Source organism: Acanthochromis polyacanthus, chromosome 12 (assembly GCF_021347895.1).
Source record: "Acanthochromis polyacanthus isolate Apoly-LR-REF ecotype Palm Island chromosome 12, KAUST_Apoly_ChrSc, whole genome shotgun sequence".
NCBI classification, from domain to species: Eukaryota; Metazoa; Chordata; class Actinopteri; family Pomacentridae; genus Acanthochromis; species Acanthochromis polyacanthus.
In genome coordinates, this window is record NC_067124.1 from 13,298,810 (window position 1) to 13,325,627 (window position 26,818).

The following is a 26,818-nucleotide window of genomic DNA, read 5'->3' on the forward strand; positions in this document are numbered from 1 at the left end:
CATCTGTGCAAAAGTGCAGTAAAAAGAGCTTTAAAATACCATGTAGAAGCTGTATGATGATAATAATAATGACAATAATGATTCCAATGGCTGAAATCTTGCCAAAATTTGTGGCAGAAATCACAGCACAACAGAATGTGGTCATTTACTATTGATGTACCCACAGACAAAGTGACCTTGCGCTGAGCACAGGTGTGTTATGCATGTGTACGTTATGCATAGATACTGAATTACGTGGCCTAAATATGTAGCAGACAGCGGGAACTGATGGGACTCAAACATTCGCACAATTTAATCAATTGTTCCTTGTTTGATTTCTGACAGATAAGTCCCGGTAAGTCTGCAGTGGCCAATTTGTAGTAGGATCACAATCATGTGATCTTCAGCAGACAGCTGATGTAGTATTCACTTGTTGTCATAGTTACAGTGACGCCGTACCACTATCTCACTGTGATACAGGAATCTTTAACAAATCCATGGATCCAGACTATAAGCCATATCACCGCCAAAATCTAATCACTTGGTCCTTGTGTCATTTCTGATCTTCGCTGAAAATTTCATCCAGATCTGTTTGTCCATATTTGAGTAATGTTGCAGATAAACAGACGGAAGGACAAACGTACACTGATCATTACATAATAGAAGTCTCTAAAGAGTGAACCACACATGCACAGTTATTTACCACATTCAGTTTGTACTATTCCCTTACAAATACACAAAAAACAAACTGCAGAGAAAGTCAGCTGTGTTTATTGTAGTTATGGTTCTGGGATAAAAACTGTTTTTACTTTGCTCTGTTAATAAAGAGAAGATCATGATTTCTTGCGAAAACCTTAACAGTACTTGGATGAGACTTAATGAGTGTATTTTTTTAGTATTTTGTATCTGTGAAAAAAAAAAAAAAAAAAATCAAAGAATGCTCTTGATTTTTTTTAATAATTACCCTTGGTTTAAACCTGGACTTTCCTCATATGCAGTTTTGTCAAGACAATAATATATACTATATTTTTCAAAATACTGACATGCGCTATTTTATACTCTGTCATTTCTAATATGTCTGTAGGAGCTCATGTGCACACATACTTCAGATCGCAATGATTTGTTTTCTTCCTCCAGATCTTTCAGTTTCTTCTGTAAGGAGTCCAGTGGGAAGCAGGTTGGAGTTGACACATTTGGTTCACTGGGTCGCACACTGTACACACACACACACACACACACACACACACACACACACACACACACACACACACACACACACACACACACACACACACACACACACACACACACACACACACACACACACACACACACACACACACACACACACACAACACACACACACACACACACACACACACACACACACACACACACACACACACACACACACACACACACAGGAGAGTTCAGCTGAATGAGTGTTAGTTTAGCTCATTTTTCACCACAATGAAACTGCAGCATTTCCACTAATTTAAAGCTGAACAGAGAGAAGTGATGGAAGGTGAATGAAGGAGACTCACGGTGTGGAAGTGGTCGACTCTCCGTCACTTTCTTCTGCAACGCTGGTGTAAAACTGTAACAGCTCGTCTTTCATGGACAGGTCATGGCGCAGCTGAGAAACCTGCAGATGGAAAAACACAAGATGTTCAGACAGAGGACAGATGGCTACAACTCCTAACCTACAGAGTTAACAAAATGATGATTTTACACCTCTGTTGTTCGACAAGTCCACCCACGACTAAGTAAATGTAATACATATATTTAAATCTGTAGACATTTCCCAAACAACATCTCATTTGAAAACACAGAAATGCTCGTGCTGTGTACCTCCTCTCGTATGTGCTCCACCTGCTCCTCCAGAACTTCATTCCTCTCACTGAGAGCTTTGTTCTTCTTCAGCAGCGACTGTCCGATGCGAGCAGCCAACTCCAAGTCTCGCTCTTTCTGCAAAAAGAAAGTTTTTCTTTTTTAAGCCAAATAATAGAAATTGTTTTGCAGTTTACTCTAAGTCTTCATGCTAAGCTAAGCCGGCTAACTGCTGGTCCACGTACACTGCTGTTCAAAAGTCTGGGGTCACTTAGAAATGTCCTTAATTTTGAAAGAAAAGCAGGCCAATACATCACTGCGGGACTTTTTGTAGCATAGTTGACAGGTATCATCGTTGACATTTTTGCTGTTTTCAGGTGGCCAAAATCAACATGGCCACCTAAAACCAAACACCACATGGCATTTTTGTAGAAAGATTTTTCTAAATATTATCTATATAACTGATTAAAATTGAAAGTTGTTTATAAAGATATTGTAGTAAACCTATTGACATGCCATAAATCCACACTTGACTCACACACTACTTTATATTAAAGAACTCAAAGTCTTGGAGTCTCTTTCCTTCAGGAGGAAATGACATCATGTGGAGCAGCTCATGTGATCTGGAATTAACACGCTTCCTGGAGAAGTGTTTTTGTAAGGGGTAACTTAGTGGAAAGTGATTTCTCAGACACAGATAAAAATTGTTATTTTTCTATATAAAATCTAAAATATGAACAAAAAGAAAAATATTATCTCAACTTAAAAAGAACACAATCTAAACAATTTTTGAATAAGCTCATTTAATTATTGCTTAGCTAATTAGAAGGTGGTTGTTACTGAATTCGGATGGTTGATTCAATGATATCCATTCATTTTTTGTTAATAAGTGATTGTTTCCATAATAAATAATTATGGAATTTGTAAAGACATGATGACCACAAAAACTGTATGCAAGATATATCCCATGGTCTACAAAAGTCCCTCAATTATATATTGACCCAAGCACTTTTTAAAATGAAGATAACATTAAATTAGTCAGAAATACAGTCTACATATTGTTAATGTTTTTAATGGAATATCTCAATAGGGGTACAGAGGAACAATTCTGTTAGAAGAATTATGTTAAGAATGCTTATAGTACTCATGTTAGAAGAAATATACTTAGGATACTTAGAATAGAATACTTGCTTTTAGATTATCATTAATATATCATTGAGTGACTGTGAAACGTATGTGCCTTTTGAACCATGACTCTGTATGTATTTTAAACCATGATTCTACGTGTACTTTGTACTCTATGGCAGAGACATGTAGACACAGCACATACCGAGAGGCGACCAGAACTAGGCCTTCTAGATAACAAGGCAAGCAGACTCAAATACCACATGTCTGCCTCTGAAGGTCTTTCTGTTAATATCTTATTGCTTGTGAAGAAGGTTTTTCCCATTGTCATCTCATGCTGAGTCATGGTACCACCCATGGTACCACCCTCTATGTTACATTCCTGTCTGAAGCAAATAAAAAGACGCAGGGGAGACACAGGCTCTTTGGAGTTGGGTGGCTGAGGCTACGGTGAGTACAGCCTGTCTCTCTCCCCTTGCCGCAAGTAAAATACAAGAGCTCGAGTACTGCCTCTCCTTCCTTGTGCCGTCTCTGTGTTTTACAGGTTTTAAACCCAACAATTTCCAGCAACCATCACTCCTGTGTTCTAATGCTACATTGTGTTAGCTAATGGTGTTGAAAAGCTAACTGATGATTAGAAAACCTTTGTGCTATTATGTTAGCATGTGTGAGTTTTCAGGGAAAAAATGAAATTGTCGGGGTGACTGCAAACTTTTGAACGGCAGTGCATATTTCTAATAGACAGGCATGTGAGTGGTAAAACATTTTCATTTATTTAGCAGCAAAAAAATCTAAAGGGAATAGCTATTCAAAATGCTACACTATTCCTTTAAAATGACACCAGTGTAAATTTGTCCTTGTGGCTTGAAGGCATGAAGGACATTTAGAAGGACAACGAAAACAAGCTGAACATTTCAGGGAGGATTCAAATAAGAAAAATGGCAAAATGAAAACCGCATAGGATGATTTTTCTACATAACACTAAATAAATGCAGTTGTGAGATAAAAAAAAGAAACCTTAACAGTTCCACCTCTTATTGTCCACCACAGTGTGAATCTCTTGTGCAAGCATATGAGAACCTAATGTACTGTAATTAAAAGCTTATTATGAAGCTCTGCAAACCAGGCACTCCTGTTTTTCAGTAGCTCTGAGTTCTGAACAACAATGAACACCGAAAACACCTCTGACTCTGATTGTTGCGTGTTCTGGACCAATGTTAAGGTGGGCAGTAAAGTAACATCCAAAAGAATTCCAAGACCTCAGGTTTCCCAGCAGAACATTAAAACAAGATGATCAGTTCCATTCACTTCACCTGCCCATGGTTTTAATGTTGTGGCTGATCGGTGATTATAGCAGCTTTAATGGCTCCAAAGAGATTAAAAATAGAAAAATATAAGCAACTGATAATACAGAACCTAATGGCACATATGAATACTTTTCCATCTAAAAGGACTAAGCTGTCCACACTGATGGGGGTCATCTGTTTGTTGATGCTGTGACATCTTGTTGTGCTGTGTTTAGACAGCAGCTACATGACTGTCTGACTGTTGGATTTCATGGTTCAGTTAACGACGCCGCCATTCTGGTTCCAGCAGGTCGTGATGAGCTGCTTTGCATTCTGTTGGATCCGTTAGATTTGAATATCAGCTGAAGGAGACAAGTTTTATGCTGCCGTTCTATCAAACCTCCGGTGTCATAAAGTCGTCATAAAGTCATCTTTGTTTAGACTATCACGTAATCAGATTTGGCCAAAGTGCTTTAGTGTGTCTGAATATGCCCGATTCCTCTGGCTTCATTCTACTTTAAGCCTTTAAATCACCCAAACTTGCAAGCAGGTTTAAAGGCATGTTATCTTTTAAATAAATCACGAGAAATACGCCATTTGTTAAAGCCAGAAACTATCAGAACAGGAAAATTGCCAGATTTTCAACTTTTACAGGCCCTTTTAATTTATTTTTTTATTTAACTTTTATTTTTATTATTAGGCCTGGAACTAATCATGTGTGATCTGCAGTTTGATCAGTAAAATCAGCCACATCTAGGCTTAAAATCAGGATGTTTTTATGTAAGTTACCTCACTCTACATGTCACATTTACAAATTTGCCTAGATAAACTGTTTGCACCAGATCCTATAAAGAGAAGTTATTTGCAACAGTTACATAACAAAAATTTACAGACTACTCAGCTGAACTGTAGGCTGTGTTTACACAGATGTGTGATTATGCAATATGGAAATGTACTTTCTAGAGTTGATGTACATTGTAGAGTGAAAAATGTCGCAATTTTTCCAGCACACCCATGTTTACAAGTCAACTTTAACTTTTGCTCTTTTTTTATGATTTTTGACATTTTAACTTTGTTCTAGTACACAAAAGAAATTTCGGAGCTCTCCCTACTTGCTGTGATTGTACCGTTTCAGTAGAGGTGGAGGATGATATCAATTTTATAGCCTGTGTTTAGTGAAAAATGAACCACAGTGAGAAAAAATGTGTCAGACCAAAAACATTAAGAAACTACTTGTGGATCAGAGCGTTCAGATCTCATTTTTATTTGCATGATCTTACCTCTTCCAGCAGTCGAGTGACGGCGTCGATGTCGCTGTAGGTCTTCGTCATCTGGCCCACTCTGTCAGCACACAACACTGAAGATACACAGAGAGACAAAAAAAGAAGTTTAATGTGAAATTCCCAAAAGAAGAATAATGACTGTAGTAAAATTGTTACCATTTTTGCATTTTTCACAGGATAATATACAGTGAAACCCTCTAAAAGCATCTATCCGAGCGTCTATTCTGTAAAATGTGCTAACCATTTTCTTAAATAATAAAAGTCTAAGCATATTATTTGCTCTACATGGAAAGAGCTCTTTCCATGTACATTACACTTTACCAGTTTATTAGGTACAATGCTGAAACCAAGCCATTTTTAAGATGTTAATTCCCTGTTGAATTCTATGGGATAATCATTAAAGGTGTTTCTGATATTTACTCTGCCCTCATCGATATAAAAGGGGAGGAGAGCACCAGTTTTAGTCAGCTCATGAAAATTCAGCTTATATAACTCAGCAGAGCAAACAGAGCTACGTGTTGGATTTCACATTACAACTAGTGTGATTGACAAATAAACAAAGCTTCCCTTGGTCCTCTGCTATCTCCTTTCCCTGTTTATGAATCATATTATCTTCCTAAGAAGCGCACACACCCATGCTGTATACACACCCACACCCACACACTGACCCCATACAGCCCACTGCTGATAAGGTACTGAACGCAGACATACTGAGTGTAGAGCTGCACCCAGATCTGCTGCCACAACTGCATGATCTCACCGACTTTGAATTTAAATGACTTAAGACAGAAGACCTGTAACAGCCATGATCAACCACCTGAACTAAAAGAGCAGTAACTGGCTTCCAAAATTGATTTTAGTGCTTTTTTTCCATTATTTTGCAATTTTTTTTCTAAAGCCACAATGACTCTCAGATAGATAAAAGTACTCTGTGAGGATGTATCAGGTTTGGTCTATTTCTGAACAGCATCATGCGTCACTTTTACCACCGTCAGCTGGAGAGAGAAAGTGTGATCTCACGCTGTCTGGAGGACGACATGACACATGCCTTTGCAAATCAACAGTGTAATTATTTCAGCTTCCACAGAAGTTTTAGTTTAAAAAACCAGCACACAGTGAACACATACAACACTGCTACTTCAGAGACCTCACTGAATGCAAAAGAGGCTTGGCCAATGCACACTATATTTTCATATCCTCACGTGTTACAGTCGGTGTACGGCTTCTGGAAACAGACTCCAGGCCTCCAGCTGGCTGCATGTTAGTTAAGGATATTTCCCATCATTATCATCCATTATTAAATCAGCTTTTCTATCCAGTCAAGGTTGAATGAGCAGGCATGACACTGAGCGCCTTCACAGAGGCATTTTGTTTGATTAAATAAGGGCATCTCAATGTCTTCATGGTTTATTTTTACCCAAAGGTTTCTGGGATTATCTGGGATTTAAACCATTTCACATCTACAAACCCATCACAGTCAAACAAGTCAAGACAGCAAATAATGAGGTTGCCTGTATAGAGACTACACTTAAGAATCATGATAGTGGCTGTGTTTAGGCACAACAATACGTGGTCACAGAAAGTTTAACGTTTGCCAAGTTCTCCACCTGTTTCGTGCATCAGACATGCATCTGAGCGTCCCATGATAGCTTGCTCACATTTGTCTGTGTAGTTTCTTAGTTATCCAGCTCATGGCAATCATAGAAGTGTCAGTAGAAATGAACTGAATTTCTCTTTTAGGTTCTTGAAGATGTTTCACCTTCATCCAAGAAGCTTCTTCAGTTCTAGCTGACTAATGGGGAGTTACAGAATTGAGCTCACATGGCTAATGGCCCATTAACTGGCATGACCCATCACCATGATTGCTGTCGTTGTTGGTGGACCGCCAGGTTTCACAACAATTCACACCTAGAGGCTGTGAGTCCTGGGTCATTAATGGGCCATCAGTCATGTGAGCAGGAGTGACTGAATTCTGTAACTCCCGCATTAGTCAGAACTGAAGAAGTCTCTTGGATAAAGGTGAAACATCTTCAACAACCTACAAGAGAAGTCAAATTGATTTCTACTGATGCTCCTGCGATTGCTCACATTTACTAAAAAAAACACCAAAAATTCTTAATTTTGCGACACTGTGGTTCATAAACCAAAGCATAGGACAAATTAAACATTTGTAATGATGACAGTGCTACAGAAAAAGTAGATATACTGCACTATTTTTAAGAATGTATTTAAGGAAACTGGAATACCAGTGCAAAGACGTCAGTACAATTCACACAGAAATTTCCCTCAAAGCTCCTCACTGGAATTTTCTGATGAAACATTCATGGGATCACCAAAGTCATGTGGTGTTATTTTCCAGAGACTATGGATGCCACCTTCACTGCAATCCATCCCATAGTTGAGGTATTTCAGAGTTTGATCATACAAGGCTTTTTTGTTACTTTCCACTTGAGACATTTTGATACATAAAAATCTGACTTATACAGACACAAACTAAGAAAAAATAATAACCAAAAAAACCACAACCTTTTCTTCTGGGTGAGTTTTCAGACACAGACTGTTACCATGGACACACACAGACAAGGAACATTTTTCACTTATTCGTCTGCTATCTGCTCCATTATGAGACCGTGCAGTCGATAAGACAAGGTGCAGCCTGTTTACCCTGAGGTTTTTTTAATTGTTTGTGTGCTTTCAATGAAATACCACATTGGTTTATATCCATGGTGACACTCCACCCAGGGTAAATGACTGAGCTTAAACAATTGATGATAGTTTAACTTACAAAGTAACAGCACATAGTCATTGCTTACTTAGTTCCTCTGTTAATCCACTTTGGTACTAAACAGACGCTGCAGGCAAAGAGGACAACACATTAAAGAGAAAGCACCAGTAACCTGGATTACGTCAGAGAAGGTGTAACATGATAATGGAAGGCGATCAGGATGTTTTCTTGATATTTTAGACAAAGAGTGAGTAACTTAAGACAGATGCACTCCTTCTGTTTTGTGCCAGAAAGATGACAAAGGAGAGGAAATGTCACATCTTATTGTATTCAGCACGTAAGAAGGAACACGTCAGCGAAAAACTATGTTCGCCCTCATAGATAAGTAGAGCTGCAGATAAGCATCTCAGAACATTTTTCTAACAGGTAACTCAGAGTTTTGAGTTGAGCGATAGTTAAACCTCCAGATAAAACTATTAGCAGACCCTGCTGATTTTCAGTCTCGGTGTTGTTCAGCAGGAGTCTGGAGTTACAGACAGCCTCATACGTCTGTCTGCTACTGGGCAACACACAGGTTCCTGGAAACAAACACAGAAACAACACGCAGAATGGACGCCTGTTATTCTAATCAATACCCCGAACACAGCGATGATAAAAGTTAAAATGTAATGCAAGTGTGTATCACTGAGCACCATTTCCTCATTGAACCTGGGTTTATATCTACGTTTATTGCCACTGTAAAACATATTCATGAAACCATAATATCTGAGTATTATGCATTGTTCTTTACACCTTTCCCTACTTTATAACACAGTTGCATAATATACAGTTTGAACATCAACATCGTGTGTTTGTTATAATTGTTGTCACAACTCGAGACTATTTAAACCGGCAATGCAGAGCTCTAAGTGCAAAGGAAGACCTGAATGTCATCCAAAACAAACCTTAAATCTGGCTTTATTTTCCTAGCTTTATTACATTTTCTATTTTCAATGCAGCCGCACTCCTCTACAAAATCACCCCAAACACTCTACAATGATGACTTCTTTCCAAAAAAAAAAGAGTTATTTAAGACATCTGGTTAAAAAATTCCTGTATTTTTCGTTTTTAGAATCACAGAAAACAAAAATGCCACTTTTTTAAAAAAAAAAAAAATATTGTGAAGTCCTAATTCATACATCAACAAATATTCACACAAAAAGACCAATAATAGATGTTTTTGTAAATTAAAAACTCTACTATTTGCATATTTTCATGCATATTTTGTAAAAAAGAAACGACGACTTCACTTTAGCAGCTTCACTTCAGCTGAATCTGATTACCCAGACTTCCATCCTTGTTTAATATTAGTATAAATGCAAACCTTTATAAAACCCTTCTGTCATCATCTCTCTGCCTCTTGTGTGTCATTTTAAAAATTTAACTGAAAGTAAACTCAAAATGACCAAACAAACTAGCCAACTGCATGTCAAGGAAGATTATTAGTGCATTTTAAAGCCCAGTTAAAACGGTAGCGTGCTGGGACTTAATGCACAGCAGTGACGTGACACAAAGAGCCAAACCCATATTTGAACATGTCAGCCCAGCAGGTAGATGAAGCATGCTGTGATGAGACCAAATACATGAACCTAATCAGTAACATGAGGGAGAGAAGCAGCAGGAAGAAGCTACAGGAGATGTGATACCTTTCAAAAGGTTACACAGGGACCCACTGGTTCATCACTTCTAATAAGGAATTAAGACTCACACAACACCAAATAACACTGAGTGAGACAAAGCAGTGAGAACTTATAAGAGCTACTCATTTAGATTAGAGAGATGACCACAACTACCTTCACATAAAACCTGTTGCATTTCATCCATTTCTTCTTCTTCCTCCTCCTGTTTGAACTTGTCATGACTGGGAAAACAGACATATTCCTCCTCTTCTTCTTCTTCTTCCTCCTCCTGCTGCTCTGTGCTTTCAGGACTGGGTAAACAAACGTATTCCTTGTCCTCATCGGGCTGGTTGGTGAATTCCAGCTCGTCCTCGGTGCCACAAACGAACAGTGCCATCCTCAGCTCCGGAACTACAACCAACCAGTGAAGCACAAAGCCAGCAGGTGCAGCTCCATGGCTCCTACCAGTTTAATCTATGAATGAACACCTAAATGTGCACAGATACGACACATCCAACACCGTGCTGGTTCCAAAGTCAAGAGGGCATATGTCTCTCTAAACACTCCATTGTAAACGGCGGGCAAAGTCTCTGTGTGGTTCTACCTGTCAGGTAGTATCAGCTGTTTGAATTTCTAAAGGTGTGTGTAATATTTGTCCCCAGTGGCAGCTCAGTGAGACAATCCTGACTCCACCTCTTCTCCTCTGTGACTGGTCAGTGAATGGACCACTCTACTTCACCACAGATAAGGGGTAGACTGGCCCACACTCCCAGTTTGCAGACATCATGATCATCAGCTTAAGGCTGACAAACCTCAGCTAAAATACATGCTACAGCTGTAATATTTATGATTGCAGTGGTTCAGAGTGGCAACGTCCAGTGGAAAATAGTTATTTTACAACCCCCCCCTTAAGTGAAGGTGACTTGGTAGAGTCCAGTTTGTCTGGTATTGCTGGCGCTGCTCTATTGTCACCATAGAGGCCAAACACCTGTTTCCAGGGTGGGGCCAGACGCACAGGAACCTCCACAGGTAAATGTTTTTACATGTGTTTAACGCCCACATGGTATCAAATGAGATTCCTTAGATAAGAAAGCTGCAACTGGGCTGGAAAGTGATGTTTACAATGGGCAGCTAAAGCATTTTAATTTTTTGTCTTTTTTGAGAATATAATTGTAAACTGAAAGAAATAGATATTTTAAAATCTGACAATTTGCCAACAAATATTTGCCTTAATCTAGACAACTGCATGTTATTTAATTATCAGAATGCAAACACTGAAGACTCGCTGCTACAGAGGCAGGCCACTCAAATCTTCAGCTATAAACTCACTGAATAAAATCCTCATCAGTGTGTGCTCTTATCTGCTCTAAACTGCATAGACAAGATGAGCATAGTACAAATTCACTACTTTCCTATAATGGAAGCAGCACCCAAACAAAAATAGAAAAGAGCGTTCAAAGTCGAGATCAGGGGTGTCAAACTCATTTTAGTTCAGGGGCCACATCCAGCCCAATTTGGTCTGAAGTGGGCCGGACCAGTAAAATCACAGCATCATGGAGAAACAAAATGACAAACAATGAAACAACATGAAATGAAACAAAAAAGCAAATAAAAAATGTACAAAAAAACAAAACAATCACACAAGTCACATAAACAAGACAAAAAAGGCAAAAAGAAACAAAACTACAAAAACACGAGATAACAACTAAATAAGATCAAAACAACAAAACAAGGCATACAATTACAAAATGAGGCACAAAACGTCAAAATTGAGAAATAAAATAAAAAATGAGACAAATGACAAAACAAAAAAATTCATTACAAAGCAACAAAAAAGTCAACAAAAACAGGACAAAAAATTCCAAAAATGACCCAAACGAGACAAAAATGCAGACAAAAGAAACAAAATGACAAAAGTACTCAAACTATATAAGTGAGATAAAAAAAACACCAAACGACAAACAAAACAACAAATAAAGCAAAACACAAAATGACAAAAAACAACAAAAAACACAAACGAGACAAAAAGGAAACACAACACCACAAAAACATGAGACAAACGACAAAAGCCAGACTAAAAAAACAACAACAACAAAACATTACAAAAATGAGACACAAAAGAAGAACGGGCAATCTAGTGTTTTATTTTATGATCAAAAGAACTTGTCATGGTCTAGAAATCATTTTAAATTTACAGTTTTACTAATTCCTCTCTAATTTTTACACTTCACAAAGTCGTCCCGCGGGCTGGATTGGACCCTGTGGCGGACGGCTTTTGGGCCGCATGTTTGACACCCCTGGGTCTAGATAGTCAGAGTCTATTCAAACTGCCGAAACTACAGCTGAACAATACATTTAATTTTAAGTTAAACAGCAATATAAAACAACACAATTAGGAAATTGCAAAGGTTGCAATTTAGGCTATATAATATGGAGCATGAAGCAGGGCTTAATCGGTTGCATCAGTTGTTTTACAAATTTGTGCTTTCCTCCTTCATGTCTTTAAAAGTGTCTCATTTTGTAAAAATTCATCATATTTTTTAAAATCTATCAGACAGTAAACACCAAATAGAAACTTAGATTTAAAAAAAATTATATTGCAAATACAATTCCAACGTCAGTCAAAAATCGCAATTAGACATTTTCCCACATTGAAACATAACAAGTCCAACAAACTAATATGTAAGCCTTAGAAAATAAATATTCTAAAACATGCTACATATTGGAAACAAATCACAAACTGTAGCTTCGAAAACTGCCACCAAAACACGTTAACCAGACTGTGCAACATTTTCAAATAAAGTTTCCAGACAACTGAAACTTCAAAACCTTTATCCAGAAGCTTCCCTTCTTACTGGCAGATCTAAAGAGTTATAAAACTTTCACAGCTTGTGTAAGAAGAGTTTCATAAAGATTCAGAGGTGGTGCTGTAACATATGTAAGTTAACCATTAAATTTAAATGGTCTTCCTTGATCCTTTATCACATCATTTAAATGGTCCAGGGGTTAAGAATAAACAGAGGAAGAACTGTTATCGCTCAGTCAGACAATTCAATTATTAACCGTCCTCGGTGCTCATCCGTGTGCATGTTAGCTGTTCTATTAAAACAAACATGATTCAGCTCTTAATTCTTGTTAGAATCTATTAAGATATTTATTGGAAAATTTATGAATATATTTTTTAGCAAAAATGGTACAATTTTACCACAATATGCCTTTACAGTGGCTAGACAGTTTTAGTGCATGTTAATAAACAAAAACAAACTCTATATACTTTATTATGTACACACGTGGACAAAATTGTTGGTACCCCTCAGTTAAAGAAGGAAAAACCCACAATTCTCACTGAAATCACTTGAAACTCACAAAAGTAACAATAAATAAAAATTTATTGAAAATTAAATAATCAAAATCAGCCATCACTTTTGAATTGTTGATTAACATAATTATTTTAAAAAACAAACTAATGAAATAGGGCTGGACAAAAATGATGGTACCCATAACTTAATATTTTGTTGCACAACCTTTTGAGGCAATCACTGCAATTAAACGATTTCTGTATTTGTCAATGAGCGTTCTGCAGCTGTCAACAGGTATTTTGGCCCACTCCTCATGAGCAAACAGCTCCAGTTGTCTCAGGTTTGATGGGTGTCTTCTCCAAATGGCATGTTTCAGCTCCTTCCACATATGTTCAATGGGATTCAGATCTGGGCTCATAGAAGGCCACTTTAGAATAGTCCAACGCTTTTCTCTCAGCCATTCTTGGGTGTTTTTGGCTGTGTGTTTTGGATCGTTGTCCTGTTGGAAGACCCATGACCTGCGACTGAGACCAAGCTTTCTGACACTAGGCAGCACATTTCTCTCCAGAATGCCTTGATAGTCTTCAGATTTCATCGTACCTTGCACACTTTCAAGACACCCTGTGCCAGATGCAGCAAAGCAGCCCCAAAACATTACTGAGCCTCCTCCATGTTTCACCGTAGGGACAGTGTTCTTTTCTTCGTATGCTTGGTTTTTGAGTCTATGAACATAGAGTTGATGTGCCTTACCAAAAAGCTCCAGTTTGGTCTCATCTGTCCAAAGGACATTCTCCCAGAAGCTTTGTGGCTTGTCAACATGCATTTTTGCAAATTCCACTCTCGCTTTTTTATGAGTTTTTTTCAGCAGTGGTGTCCTCCTTGGTCGTCTCCCATGAAGTCCACTTTGGCTCAAACAACGACGAATGGTGCGATCTGACACTGATGTACCTTGGCCTTGGAGTTCACCTTTAATTTCTTTGGAGGTTGCTCTGGGCTCTTTGGATACAATTCCAACGATCTGTCTCTTCAATTTGTCATCAATTTTCCTCTTGCAGCCACGTCCAGGGAGGTTGGCTACTGTCCCGTGGGTCTTGAACTTCTGAATAATATGAGCCACTGTTGTCACAGGAACTTCAAGCTGTTTAGAGATGGTCTTATAGCCTTTACCTTTAAGATGTTTGTCTATCATTTTTTTTCGGATGTCCTGGGACAATTCTCTCCTTCGCTTTCTGTTGTCCATGTTCAGTGTGGTACACACCTTTTCACCAAACAGCAGGGTGACTACTTGTCTCCGTTTAAATAGGCAGACTGACTGATTATGAGTTTGGAAACACCTGTGATGTCAATTAAATGACACACCTGAGTTAATCAGGTCACTCTGGTCAAATAGTTTTCAATCTTTTATAGAGGTACCATCATTTTTGTCCAGGCCTGTTTCATTAGTTTGTTTTTTTAAATAATTATGTTAATCAACAATTCAAAAGTAATGGCTGTTTTTGATTATTTAATTTTCAATAAATTTTTATTTATTGTTACTTTTGTGAGTTTCAAGTGATTTCAGTGAGAATTGTGAGTTTTTCCTTCTTTAACTGAGGGGTACCAACAATTTTGTCCACGTGTGTATGTATCATAGCTAAGTGGGTGAAATCTTTGAGGCCCAATCCTTCATATATGATTCTGGTGCCCCACTCTGTGCTCATTAGTCACTGCTTAAGTGTCTTAATTACTGTAATTGGTGAAGAAAACTGATGCCAGCTCAGTACCGGCCCGTACGCTTGAGTAACTCTCCTCAATGGTCCTACGCATAAAGAGCCGCAGGCTACAAAAGAGTTCTGGACAAACACCGCTCAGTACTTCGGGGAAGTGTTTTCCCACCATCATCGCCTTTCTGTTCCCATTTTGCTCTTCACACATCATTAGCTTTTGAATTTTTACTCTCATGCACCCTCTTCTGTGTCCGTTAGGTTTCTGTTGACATACTTTGCAATATTTTTAAGAAATTCATAAAGAAGACAGGGAATTCAAAGTTTTAGACAATTACTAGCTACAGGTATAAGCCACTAGCTAAAATCTGTGAGATTTTGTACTCAGTTTTCTTTCATATATCTACAGGTTTGTGGGTTTATTCATGGTACAGCTTGTAAGCCCAGCCACTGATGTTTTCTTATTATCGCCCTCAGCAGCAAAAAGTGTCATGTCATGCAGATTCCCTCAGGATATCAGTGGAGAAATTATTGATAATTATGAGAAGTTAATATATTTCGGGGTTGTCCATCTATTCAAAACTTTGACCACATAGAAAACTGCAGCTCCAGAGTGTGAAGTTGCTCATTATGTTTCTATAATTGTGATATGTAGCCCGACAGCAGTTCCTTTGCAATTTATCACGAAGATTGTGTTTGAGGGATTAATCTAGATCTTTTTTCATTGTTTTTAGTATATATCTGTCCCTTTCTTGTGTCGAATTGTTGCCATATGTTTATATGCTATTATTTTTTTGTATCTTTCTGTTGCATGTATGTTTAAAGAACACGGTGAAACAATTTGAGACTATATTTTATAATGTGAATAAAAGAGAACAAAAAAAGAGTTACGTTTCTCACTCATATTTCCTTTGAGGTTGCAACTGTAGCCTCATTATCAATAAAGCAGCAATAGACAGGGAGCTGCTAGTTGTCCTACTTACTGAAAATATAGTCTCTAAAATACAGAATGTAATGTCTGAGAAAAATAAATACCTTTTTTTAAATCTTATTCACATGCTAGTATGGTGTTGGGATACATATTATGAGTAAAATATCCCAGTCAACATAATGTCTGAGCAATTCTACCATGAAACTGTACAAACGAATCTCAAAAACACAGATTTAGACTTCCTGGTTTTCATATGTAACAAACCTAAGGAACCAATCAGAATTGGTTTCCAGATCGAACATCTACAGCTGAATTACTCCAGTGCTACAAATTGACATTGTGCAGTGTAGAGTAGTTTTATAGTGTTTGAAGAGATTTGTAAGAGCTGTCATGAGTGGAAAGGGGTACGGATACAATTTGAAAGCTAAACTTGGAAGCAAACATAATTTACTTGAAGCAGTATCAAACATCTTCTGAAATCACAACAAAACTGCCACTAACATACATGCTTTGTCACCCAGATTCACTTGGTTTTCTACAACTCTCCCTCACATTCCCTCTCAAACAATAAGTTGCTCTTTTCCTCAGTGCCAGCCCCCTGTCCTGCTTGTCCTCTGTCCTTTCAGCCATTTGTTTTGAAGGCTTTGCAAAGTGCCAAAGACTATTTGGCAGGCTGCTAACAACAAGAACGGCTTGGAGTGGAGCAGCATGCAAATCATCGGGCTAAATATAAGCCAACCTACTTCCTCAACCCTCCCCTGCAACTCTCAGAATAAAACCAGCTGCCTTCTATTCCTGCCTCTACACTCAAATGACAAGACTTATCAAAGAAACCGTACGTCACGGCTCATCTAGTATTTAATCATTTCAGTACCAGGCATCTTTTTTTTTTTTACAAGGACTAAAAACAGAAAATCAAAGCTGGGCTGGCAGACAGCTGAAAAAAATCGCAGACGTTAAAGCTCAACAGCTCACATTGGGAAGATGCTGAGCCATATCAAACTGTTATGTAAGAATTTCAACAGAGCATCCCTGACACGGATGCAGAATAAAACGCATACAACTAATCGATCCTACTCTTCACATCAAATGTATAGTTTAATCACATCAAAATGGAACAAATTCGCAAATATGCACCTGTCTTCATTCAAAAGGAAAGCAATAATAACAGGTGATGCAATCGGTTACATAGCATATTATGTAATGGAGCATAAGCAGCGACATTATAAATGATAGGGAGGGAAACATGATGAAAGAAGCAGAGAGGACACACAGACAGAGGGAGCAACAACATCCTGCTAATAAACCATCCACTGATTTAACTGCTGTTAGTCACACCTGTCACATGACCAGCCACCATCAGTCCTCCACATGTCTTAGCGGATCAATCTGTAGATTCATTACTCCCCACAGGTTACATAGTGAAGCTGCTGCAAGACAATAGCACAGGCTGTCGTAACAAACTGGGATACATTATATAAAAACAGTCACTGCACCAAAAACTGTGGTTAAAGGCTCATTTTTACAGCTATTTGCTTCAACTTATCTGTTCTTTGTTATGATCAAATATGGCATGTAAAGGGTGCTTCCAAAAATTCACAAGCACAGGCGGATAATTTCAGGAGCTCTTGACAGATTTAGCTGCTTTTACCCAGTAACTTTGACCACTTATCTTTATGATTCACCAGTGCAGGTCTGACTGTGTTTTTGCTGCTGATAGCTAGCATTAGCACCTGCAGCTCTCTGGTCCTGATCCAGAAACAGCACAGAGGAACCACAATGAAACCCAGTCCCACTTCCTGCACCCACAGCTCCAGTTTTAGCTCTATTTTAGACGCCACACTGACTCAGATGCCACACTGCAGCCACTCTCTGCTGTAGCTTTAATGCTGCTGTCCTTTCATTACTTCAGTGGTGAGAATGCCAAGACACAAGGTCACTTTCACATGGTTTCATTAGGGATTAAACAAGTAGGAAAACATCCATTTAAGATGATTCCACTTCTATTTACTATTTTTCTTTAAGCTACAGCTGGTTTAAGGTACTATTTTATATTATTTCATGTCAATTTTTGATCAGCTGCTGTTAAACATCAGGCACAAAAGGCATTCTTAAAACAACACTTAGTTAACAACTCACTTTCTAGAAAGTCTTCTCCTTTACTTTCTTTCACTACAAGTTGAACTGCACAACCAGCAGCTTTCTTACTGTGACCAGGTAGTTTATAAGCAGCTATTTTCTTGTTTTGGTACTTTCAATACCTTTTTTTCTACAGCAGTTACAAAAAAGCATCCCTAAAGTATGTATTATATGATGTATCATGGTGATAGAATAACTGCACAAGTATTTTATTCAAATATATATATATAAAAAAAAAAAACTACTGCAAATCAACCTCATATCACTACATTCCCAGTGACACCACACCAGACTTTTCAGCAGCAGAAAACAACTCAGCAGACTCTTACCATCAGTGCACTCCTCATAGTACCAGTCCAGTTCATAGTAGTCTGCCTTGACAAACCTCTGGCCTCTGGTGTGGCCTCGTCTCTTCATCCTCACTGCTCTGACAGACAGCTGCACACTTTCCAATGTCTCAGCATACTTAGCTGTAGCATCGCCGGCGGATCCAGCGTCCCAGCATGGTCAGAGACGAGCACCTGTCACTGGGCTCTAATCAGTTACTGATGAAGTCCGTTGGTCACTCGGTCAGCACCCGGTTCTGCTCTCCCAGCATGCCTAGCAGCTACCAGGGGGCACATTGTTGATTAGAGACTCATCGTATGTCGCTTCTGTTCCAATTATCAGCAGCCTGTCAGGTTGTTATGCTCCATTTGTTGTGTTGCTGGAGTCATTCCTGCTTGTCATCCCACAGAACCGTTACTTGCGTCATCAGTTGTCAGCAGGCAAAAAAGAAAAACTGTCACTCTGTGTTTTAATCCACTGTGAATTCTTTACTGTTTCAGCCATCTTCTGTCAATCTGTCAGTCTGTCACTCCAAAGCTTCAGCAGATGCATCCCATCCTATCGCCTCATGCTCGAATCCATTTATAGCTTCAAGTCAATGTATCTTCTCCTCCTGTAAGTCTGTCCTCTTGAGGTCCTGAATCATAACCTTTTCCTTCCCTTCTGTAACATTCCCAGCTCACTGGCAGCACGAGCTCTACACATGGACCACCGCATCCCTCACAATGACTCAATACACACAGAGATACAGAGAGCGAGGGAGCAGCAGCAGCAGCAGTCACGGGTTTTGCAGCAGAAATGATGAGAATGACGACATCGTAAGATGGGCGGGCTCAAAGAGTGTCCACAGCCAATCACGGCGAGCCTAATCCCGCCCACCATTCACATGTCAGCAGTTCCCCCTCCTCTCCTCTACTTTGTCCTTCTGTGTGGTTGCTATAGTAACAGGCTCAGACTCCAAGGCCTACGGCTGAGCAGCATGTAGAAGCAGTTAGCAGGGAAGAGGCAGCGCTGGCAGAGGTGACGTGGCAAACCCAAAATGAATGAACCCTCTGAGTGTTTAAGGATTAGTGATAAAATGAATGCATGTGAAAGAGTAAGGTGAACATCAGCAAGAAGCAAAGCACGACCAGTTCAATAACAATATAAACAAAGCTCAATGCCAACCACCTTGAAAGTGCAAACACAGACTGATAATGAAAATTATTAAAATATTAAGCTCAACACACTCCACAGCTTGCAGTGTGGAGCTAACAAGTGCTAACAGGCTAACTGCACACAAATTAATGTTTTCTAAAAGAGAATCAACTGAAACAGAGCAGTCTGCATTTCTCCTACGGCTGATAAAGTGACTCGCACACAGTTTAATTCTAATGAGCCAGACGGGTCACATAACTGTTCCAGTTTTACTCGAATAATGCAGTGAGGTGGCATCAGCCCCATGTTTCAGATATAGTCATGATTCTATGATCACCGTTTAGTAAAAGTATGCAGGTTCACCAAAAAGTGAAATAATATCAATAGAAATGTATTGAATTTATATAAAGGCAACATGAAACTTTTTTGATCAGGAAACGAAACTAATGCAAGCTTATCTCGAGATATTAAGAACAAACAGCGCGAGTTGTAATTATTCACTCGCCTCTTTAAAATCATTTTCCATCCATATCCCCAACACATTGATTGGTATTATTTATATGACAGTACTTAACCGCAACTGCACTGTAGATACACACAGCAAAAATCTATCAATCAGACCACCTAACTCCTTTGTTTAGTCAGACGTGTAGGTGTGATGTTATTATAACATGGAGCTGCTATCGATCATTCAGTTGCCTCCATGTTTTCATTCAAGTCATTACACAAGTAAATAATCCTTAAACACCATGACTTATATGACACTCCAGGATGGTTGGCACAATCACTTTATCAGGAAGCATCACACTGAGGACAAGTTGAGCTTTATGACCATCATGAAACCTGCTGCTGCTCATGTATCACAGCCTCTGAGGGTGATGGTACCCTGCCATCCGTTTGAAGCAATAATGAGGAACAATATGCCTCCAGTTTGGTTGAAGATAGCAAAAAAAACCCACAAAATAACACAAAAATCCACGTGGAAAATACAGTTGGTAATAAAGCAAACAGCAACCCTGCTTAAAGCTCTCTGCAGGATGTCTCATAACATTTCTTATGTAACATGACCTTGTCGTTGCCTCTTAACCCGGCTGTCTTTGACGAATGTCGAGGTCAAAGTGACCATATCAGCAGGGGGCATCGAGATGAAGCTTCAGCTCTCAGTTGCACCTATTTATAAAATGTTTGATCTATTCTTAGAAACAGTTTTTACCCTGAGTCACTATTCAAGTAGACATGAATTACAACTGAATAATTGATGGTGAAAAAACCCACTTTACACTCGCTAGGTTTGCTGTGTGCAGTGTTTGCACGTGTTTAAGTGAGTCTGTGTGCATATTCGATTCCAATTGTGTGCAAATGTGAGTGTGTGTGTGTGTTTTACAGCTGGCATAGATGACAACCACAGTCTGATAATACAAGAGCAGACACGTGCAGTAAAACACAACGTGAGAGCTAAGTGCAAGTGAAAACACAACATTAAGCAATGCAGAGTGAGACACAGAGACAGACCATGGAGTGTGTTTGTTTTGGCAACCGTGGCCAGCTGTCCTGCACACACTGTGACAGACAGATGGCATCTCTCTATCACCCGCTCTGATTCCTACGTGGTCAAGGTCAGCAGAAATCTGAAATCTCTCATTGTCACTCCCCATTAACAGATTCCTCAAGGTTAAACTACAATTTCCTGTCCACTGTGTCGTGTTCACTTGCTTTGATTAAAACGCCAACATCTTTAGAAAACAGTTTCAGTCAACTCACAGAAGTATTTGAGGGTCTCTTCTATCTGTTCAGTAGTCAGGTCAAGGGCAGAGTCGGGCTCCACGAGCGGCGTGTGCAGCCAGTCATCCTGATCATAGCCGAAGATGGTGTCGGCCCTCAGCTTGTAGACCGGTAGTTGTTCCTCCAATAAGCTGATAATCTCGAGCTCTGGCAAGTCAGTACTGTTACACACATCTGCACAAGGACAAACACAGAAACAATGCAGTGGTTGTTGTTTATTGTAGATGATGTTTTCTTTTACACATTATAGATTTCATACAGGCAGTGGACACAGTAAAACAAACTGTCAGTTCTTGGTATTGTAATTCAAAAGACAAAACATTTAACAGGTGTCACTAAAAGACTGGACCTGAAGGTGTATGAGGCCCTCTAGTGGCTCAGTGAGAAACTGACCAAGGTCTTCCTGTATGACTAGGGTCATTTGTGATAGTCTGTATCCTCCGTAGAGCTGCACAATGTACTGGTTAGCACTTCTGCCTTAGAGTTAGAAGATCTCCAATTCACATTCCTTCCTGGGATCTTTCTGCATGGAATTTGCATGTTCTCCCTGTGCATGTGTGGGTTTTCTCTGGGTACTCCGGTTTCCTCCCACAGTCCAAAAAACATCCATCCATCCATTCTCTATACACCACTTTATCCTCATTAGGGTCGCGGGGGGTGCTGGAGCCTATCCCAGCTGACTCGGGCAAAGGCAGGGGACACCCTGGACAGGTCACCAGTCTGTCGCAGGGCTACATATACAGACAAACAATCACACTCACATTCACACCTATGGACAATTTAGAGTTATCAATTAACCTCAGCATATTTTTGGACTGTGGGAGGAAGTCGGAGTAGTCCAAAAAACATACTGAGGTTAATTGATTATTCTACATTGTCCATAGGTGTGAATGTGGTTGTTTGTCACTATGTGTAGCCCTGTGATAGACTGGCGACCTGTCCAGGGTGTCCCCTGCCTTCACCCGAGTCCGCTGGGATAGACTCCAGCCCCTGTGACCCTAATGAGGATTAAGCAGTGCATAGATAATGGATGGATGTATCAGCAGGAGATCAAATTTGTTGCAGCTGTGCAATAAAATTCAATGTAGCAATGTAAAGAAAACCTTTGCCTGGTTCCAAAACCTTTTCTGCTGCACAAACGCATTCTCCATCCTTATTGCATCGGCCCATCATGACTCACAAGCCAGTAATACAACAGTTATGCACAGCATTTAACGACTATTTTTATCTCCAATTTCTGCATGAAAAATTCCACTGCACAGTGTAATTCACTGGTATCTGTACAGCCAGCTGATTCAATGTCTATCAAAGACAAAAAAATAAGCAGGACAATTTGCAGAGCTTCCATTGCAACCACGAGACAAAACTCGGACAAATAAAACAACGACGGGCACCTGAAGATCAAACCAAGTTTAAGATTCCAAATATGGTCAAATTGGTACAACTACAGAGAAAATGTACTATTCACAGATAAAAAAAAGAAAAGAAAACAATTTTTAAACAGTAGTTTCTGCAACCATAACTATATTTTCAGTGGGGTTGACAAACAAATAATTTTGACATGACAGCCAAACCGGTCCACAAACTCTCCGTAAGTCAACAGCAACCTTTGACTGTAAACCACTAATTCAAACAGAGAACCAAAACCTGACCTCAGCTTTCAGCTATGTGCTTCTCTGTTCACACATCACTTTAGAGAGCTTTTAAAAGGCCTCCATTAGAACACACATCCTCTCTGCTGACACACAGAATTCAGGTTTTACTCATTTTTTTCTACGGAAATATGGAACACAGTAGCTCTTGGATGGACAAAGAATGAGAATTAACACACAGTAAAAAAATAATGTCCTTTGTTTCCCCGTTGTGTCGCTCCACTGTCTGTCTGTCTGTGTCTCCCAAACAATGCTGCCTCTTACAGTTTGCTAATCCAGACTGAATGACTGACTGTGCTGGAAAACACAGAGCAGCTGGGGAATCATTCAGCAAACACAGCCAGTGGAGTTTCAACACAGAAGTAAGTACTGAAATCCAACCGAAGCCAATAGTAAAAGGGACATTTTACCATGACATGGATTTCACTCATCTGTGTCACTTTAAAATAGTGGAATAATGCTTAGAAAATGACACATTGTTGTCTTTGGATTAAGCGTTTTGAATCATTTAAATCAGAAGTAGTCTTTATGCTGTACTTACTACACACTCCAGCATTATTTTTATTTTTTCTCCTCAGTTCTGTAACACCGCATGTATTACAAGCTGCAACCTTACATGCACACAAGTAACGCTTAAGCAAACCTACTTTCTCTGTACAATAAGTCCAACGCACTTCAGCTCCCAAAATAAATACTGATAGGACATGTTTGGGTGTAATAATAGCACAAAACCCTTCTGTGCCATGTGCTGACAAAAGGTCAATGGAGACAGTAAAAGCTGTGCTTGTGTGTGTTGCGTCTTCAATTTTTAGGTGCATTTACCGACTCTCGGTTGCACTAATTTCACTGTTCTGTGATGGAAACTAAAAATGTGAAATCTGCACAAATATCTCTCCAGAACTGACCAATGTTCAATGTACTGAGAGTACGTGACTTTTGAATGTTTGGATGCACCATTATTATTATTTTAAATCACAGAACAATTTTAAAACCATCTTGCAGCGACTATTTTCTTCACACAAAATCACAGCATTAAAGGAGCACCTGGTAGCACCGGTTTAACTTTTGAATTATTGGGATTAATGACCAGGAGAAGTTAAAATCCACTGCTTCAATGTGAATATAGAGTGGGAGCACAAAGAACCTAACCTGCAGAAACATGCCAACATTAATAACACCCATTAACTACCAGAGTAGGAGACCTCAAGTTCAAATGTAAGAATAGTTCCATAGTCAGTCTGAGTAATAAACACACCAATATGTGTGTGAGACACAGAGGCATGGATATACAGAGATTTGTCAACCTAAAGCCAAAAATAGGGAGAATTCAAAATCAATAATTCCCTGAGTTACACTGCACCAACATGTACCCCAACACTGTCCATACAGTGCTGTGTAACTAATCACTACACAGAGACCCTAAATTAGGGCACTGAGCCCGACAGAAGCATGTGAGCTGGACTCAGACCAGCAGCACGTGGTCTTGGTGTCAGATTGTTGAAACACCTGGATGTGACTTTCCAAATGCTGCCAAACAGTATGAACCCAAGAGTGAAGCTCAATATGGCTGCCTCCTGGTAACCAGCACAGTACAGTAAGAGACAGTTTACAAACCAAGTTAACCTTTCTGTAATACACTTATTCCAACTTTTTAACTTGTAAAACCTGAAAACACAACCTCTGTTACACACTTAGTTACACACTGAGACTTTAGCGATTTTCAGACATCTCAAAAATTCCCCAGCCAACACCTGAAAATACAAAGATTTAACTGGTGAAGACCGTTCCTTAAGGCTCCGTTAACTGCACAAGTCTATGAAAGGAAGAAAACAGCTGACTGGCTCCCTGACACACAGAAAGAGACAAACAAACAAAGGGGAGATAAAGAGAGTGAAACTCTATCCAGATGTTAGACAGCTGCTCATAAAGCTCACTAGAGACCAACTGAAACCTCCCAAACCATTCAGTGCTCAGCATACTCACTCATGGTGCCTGAAGCCCGACAACTACCAACCGTCCTGCCCTCCAATCACATTTTCCGCTGGTCCAGGAGAAGGCAAGGTCGCAAGAAGTACCACTGACGGGACAGAGAGAGAGAGAGAGAAAAAGAGGGGAAAGAGCGTCGGGAGGGCGAGAGATAGGAAGAGCAGGAGCGAGAAAAGTTAAAGAGGACGACACAGAGTGGAAGAGACGAAGAGACGGAGGGAGGAGTGAAGAGGAGAAGAGGGCCAAACTGGTCCGTCATGCCTGACATGCCAATGACGATAGCTGCATGGACCGCCCCGCTCTAGCTCTCTCCCCCTCTCACCCTCTTCCTCACTCTGACAGCCAGTAAACTCAACTGGACTCTTCCTACGAGCTGAAAAACACACACATGATCTCTCCTGTCCCGATCCTGTATAAACACACTGCAGCTAACAGCACACCTGAAGCTCTTCACACCACAGCTCCAACTCCTTCATTAAACTCCAGTATCAAGAGACTGGCCTTTCAAAATGTCTGGGAGGTGCACACTTAGCACTTTAATCTTCGAGGTAATGGAAACAAAGTCTGAGCCAACGAATGAATAACTCTACACAGAAGAGATTTCATTGCCATTTTATGTTAGAGAGCAAGTGTTAAACTGGCAGAGCAACAGGTCAGCAGAAAGGATTTCTCCTGGTTCCAGCTGGAATCATAGCTGCTGTAAAACACCAGCAAAGCTGCAGCGGAAAAACTGCCAAAACCCCACTCAGTGCGTTTCCCACGTAATCCCACAGATCCCAGCTTTTGGCACCGAATCACACCTGATATGAGTCCATGTGTTCCTCCGCTTATGGAGAACAGTCTTAGAAACAAACCGACAGCTACAGTAATCAGTTTAGAATAACCCTTACCACATTTCCTCTTCATTTGCATTGGTAGGATGTTTCACAAATGGTTTAGGCACAAAAATGAGTAAAGTTCCAAGTAATACTTTTGAATGAAACTTGTGCTTGTATCATCACTGGTGTCCTGTGACGCCTTGAAATCAATTCTAAGAAGAATTCGGACTCTGGAAATTAGTAACACAATTCAAATTTTCTATTAATCTGTGTTTATTTCTAGAAAAGAGTGGATGCATCCTACTTTCCAGGCACTAAATGTACCATTCATGACAAAAGTCTGAACTTGTATGGAGCGCCTAACCGGGGTGAACTGTATTCCACTGACATCTTTCCTGTTAAAGCTGTGGTGCTGCCCTCATGCAGCTACAACACAGACCTCAGTCCAGAATTAGACTGTGGTACAAGCAGCCGGTGCACACATGAAATACAGGAGAGTATGTCAATGTGGTCAAATATCGCAGACAGCCGGCAAGAGGTGAATGTAGGAGGTTGTCTAAATGTCGCTGAACCTACAAATCTGTGTCCCACATGTGTTTGCAGGTTTCCACCAAGACTTTTAGCTTGTATTAGTAAAGAAAAAAAAGCATGGGAAGAATGGGAAGTACAGTGGCAAAAGTTCAGATTAATTGCAGATGTACATCAGACCCTGTAATAAATCCTCAACTTTTCACAAACAGAAGATGGAAGAGACTGTTTGTCTTCAGTATTGTTGAAATAACATTACAAAACTTTGCTCTTTGGTTTGCTCACTCTTAATCTTGATGTGAGCTGGACTTTGATTTAGTCCATCAGAATCTATAATCTATCCTTTGAGCCAATACAGAACAAAATTCCCTCACATGACTGTGCTATGTGTGATTTCAAGTGTCTGTGGTTGGTTAACACATGTCTCCTGATGGTCACCTGTTGGTTTTGTCAATAAGGAGCAAGAAGGGAGACTTTTTAAGAACAGCTGGCTATCTTTTTAGTTCAACATATCCTGTATATATCTAGATATGATTGTAAGTTGGTGGTTTTGATCAATGGGATTCGTTAAACACTAAAGTCATGTATGCTGATCATCATATCAGTGAGTTTACCAGATCAGCAACTTCT

At 39.6% G+C, this 26,818-nt stretch overlaps 1 protein-coding gene across 5 annotated transcripts in view; it reads right to left on the reverse strand.

Moving 5' to 3' along the window:
- The window catches only part of LOC110966537 (trafficking kinesin-binding protein 1-like), a 165,709-nt gene that overhangs the window by 13,439 nt on the left and 125,452 nt on the right, over positions 1–26,818 (reverse strand). Inside the window, exons 1-6 of one of the 5 annotated variants that reach the window (XR_002596750.2) lie at positions 24,840–25,034; positions 21,184–21,378; positions 5,501–5,577; positions 1,831–1,947; positions 1,524–1,624; positions 1,084–1,192 (exon numbers count right to left, since the gene is read on the reverse strand). Coding sequence is in view for 4 of the 5 variants with exons in the window: in XM_022215928.2 (XP_022071620.2) it covers positions 1,084–1,192; positions 1,524–1,624; positions 1,831–1,947; positions 5,501–5,577; positions 21,184–21,378; positions 24,840–24,843 (603 nt within the window). In the remaining variant the exon portion in view is untranslated. Of the gene's footprint in view, positions 1–1,083; positions 1,193–1,523; positions 1,625–1,830; positions 1,948–5,500; positions 5,578–18,287; positions 19,069–21,183; positions 21,379–24,839; positions 25,035–26,818 lie in introns of those variants that run through there. The other 4 variants (XM_022215928.2, XM_022215930.2, XM_022215929.2 and 1 more) reach the window with 4 other exon arrangements.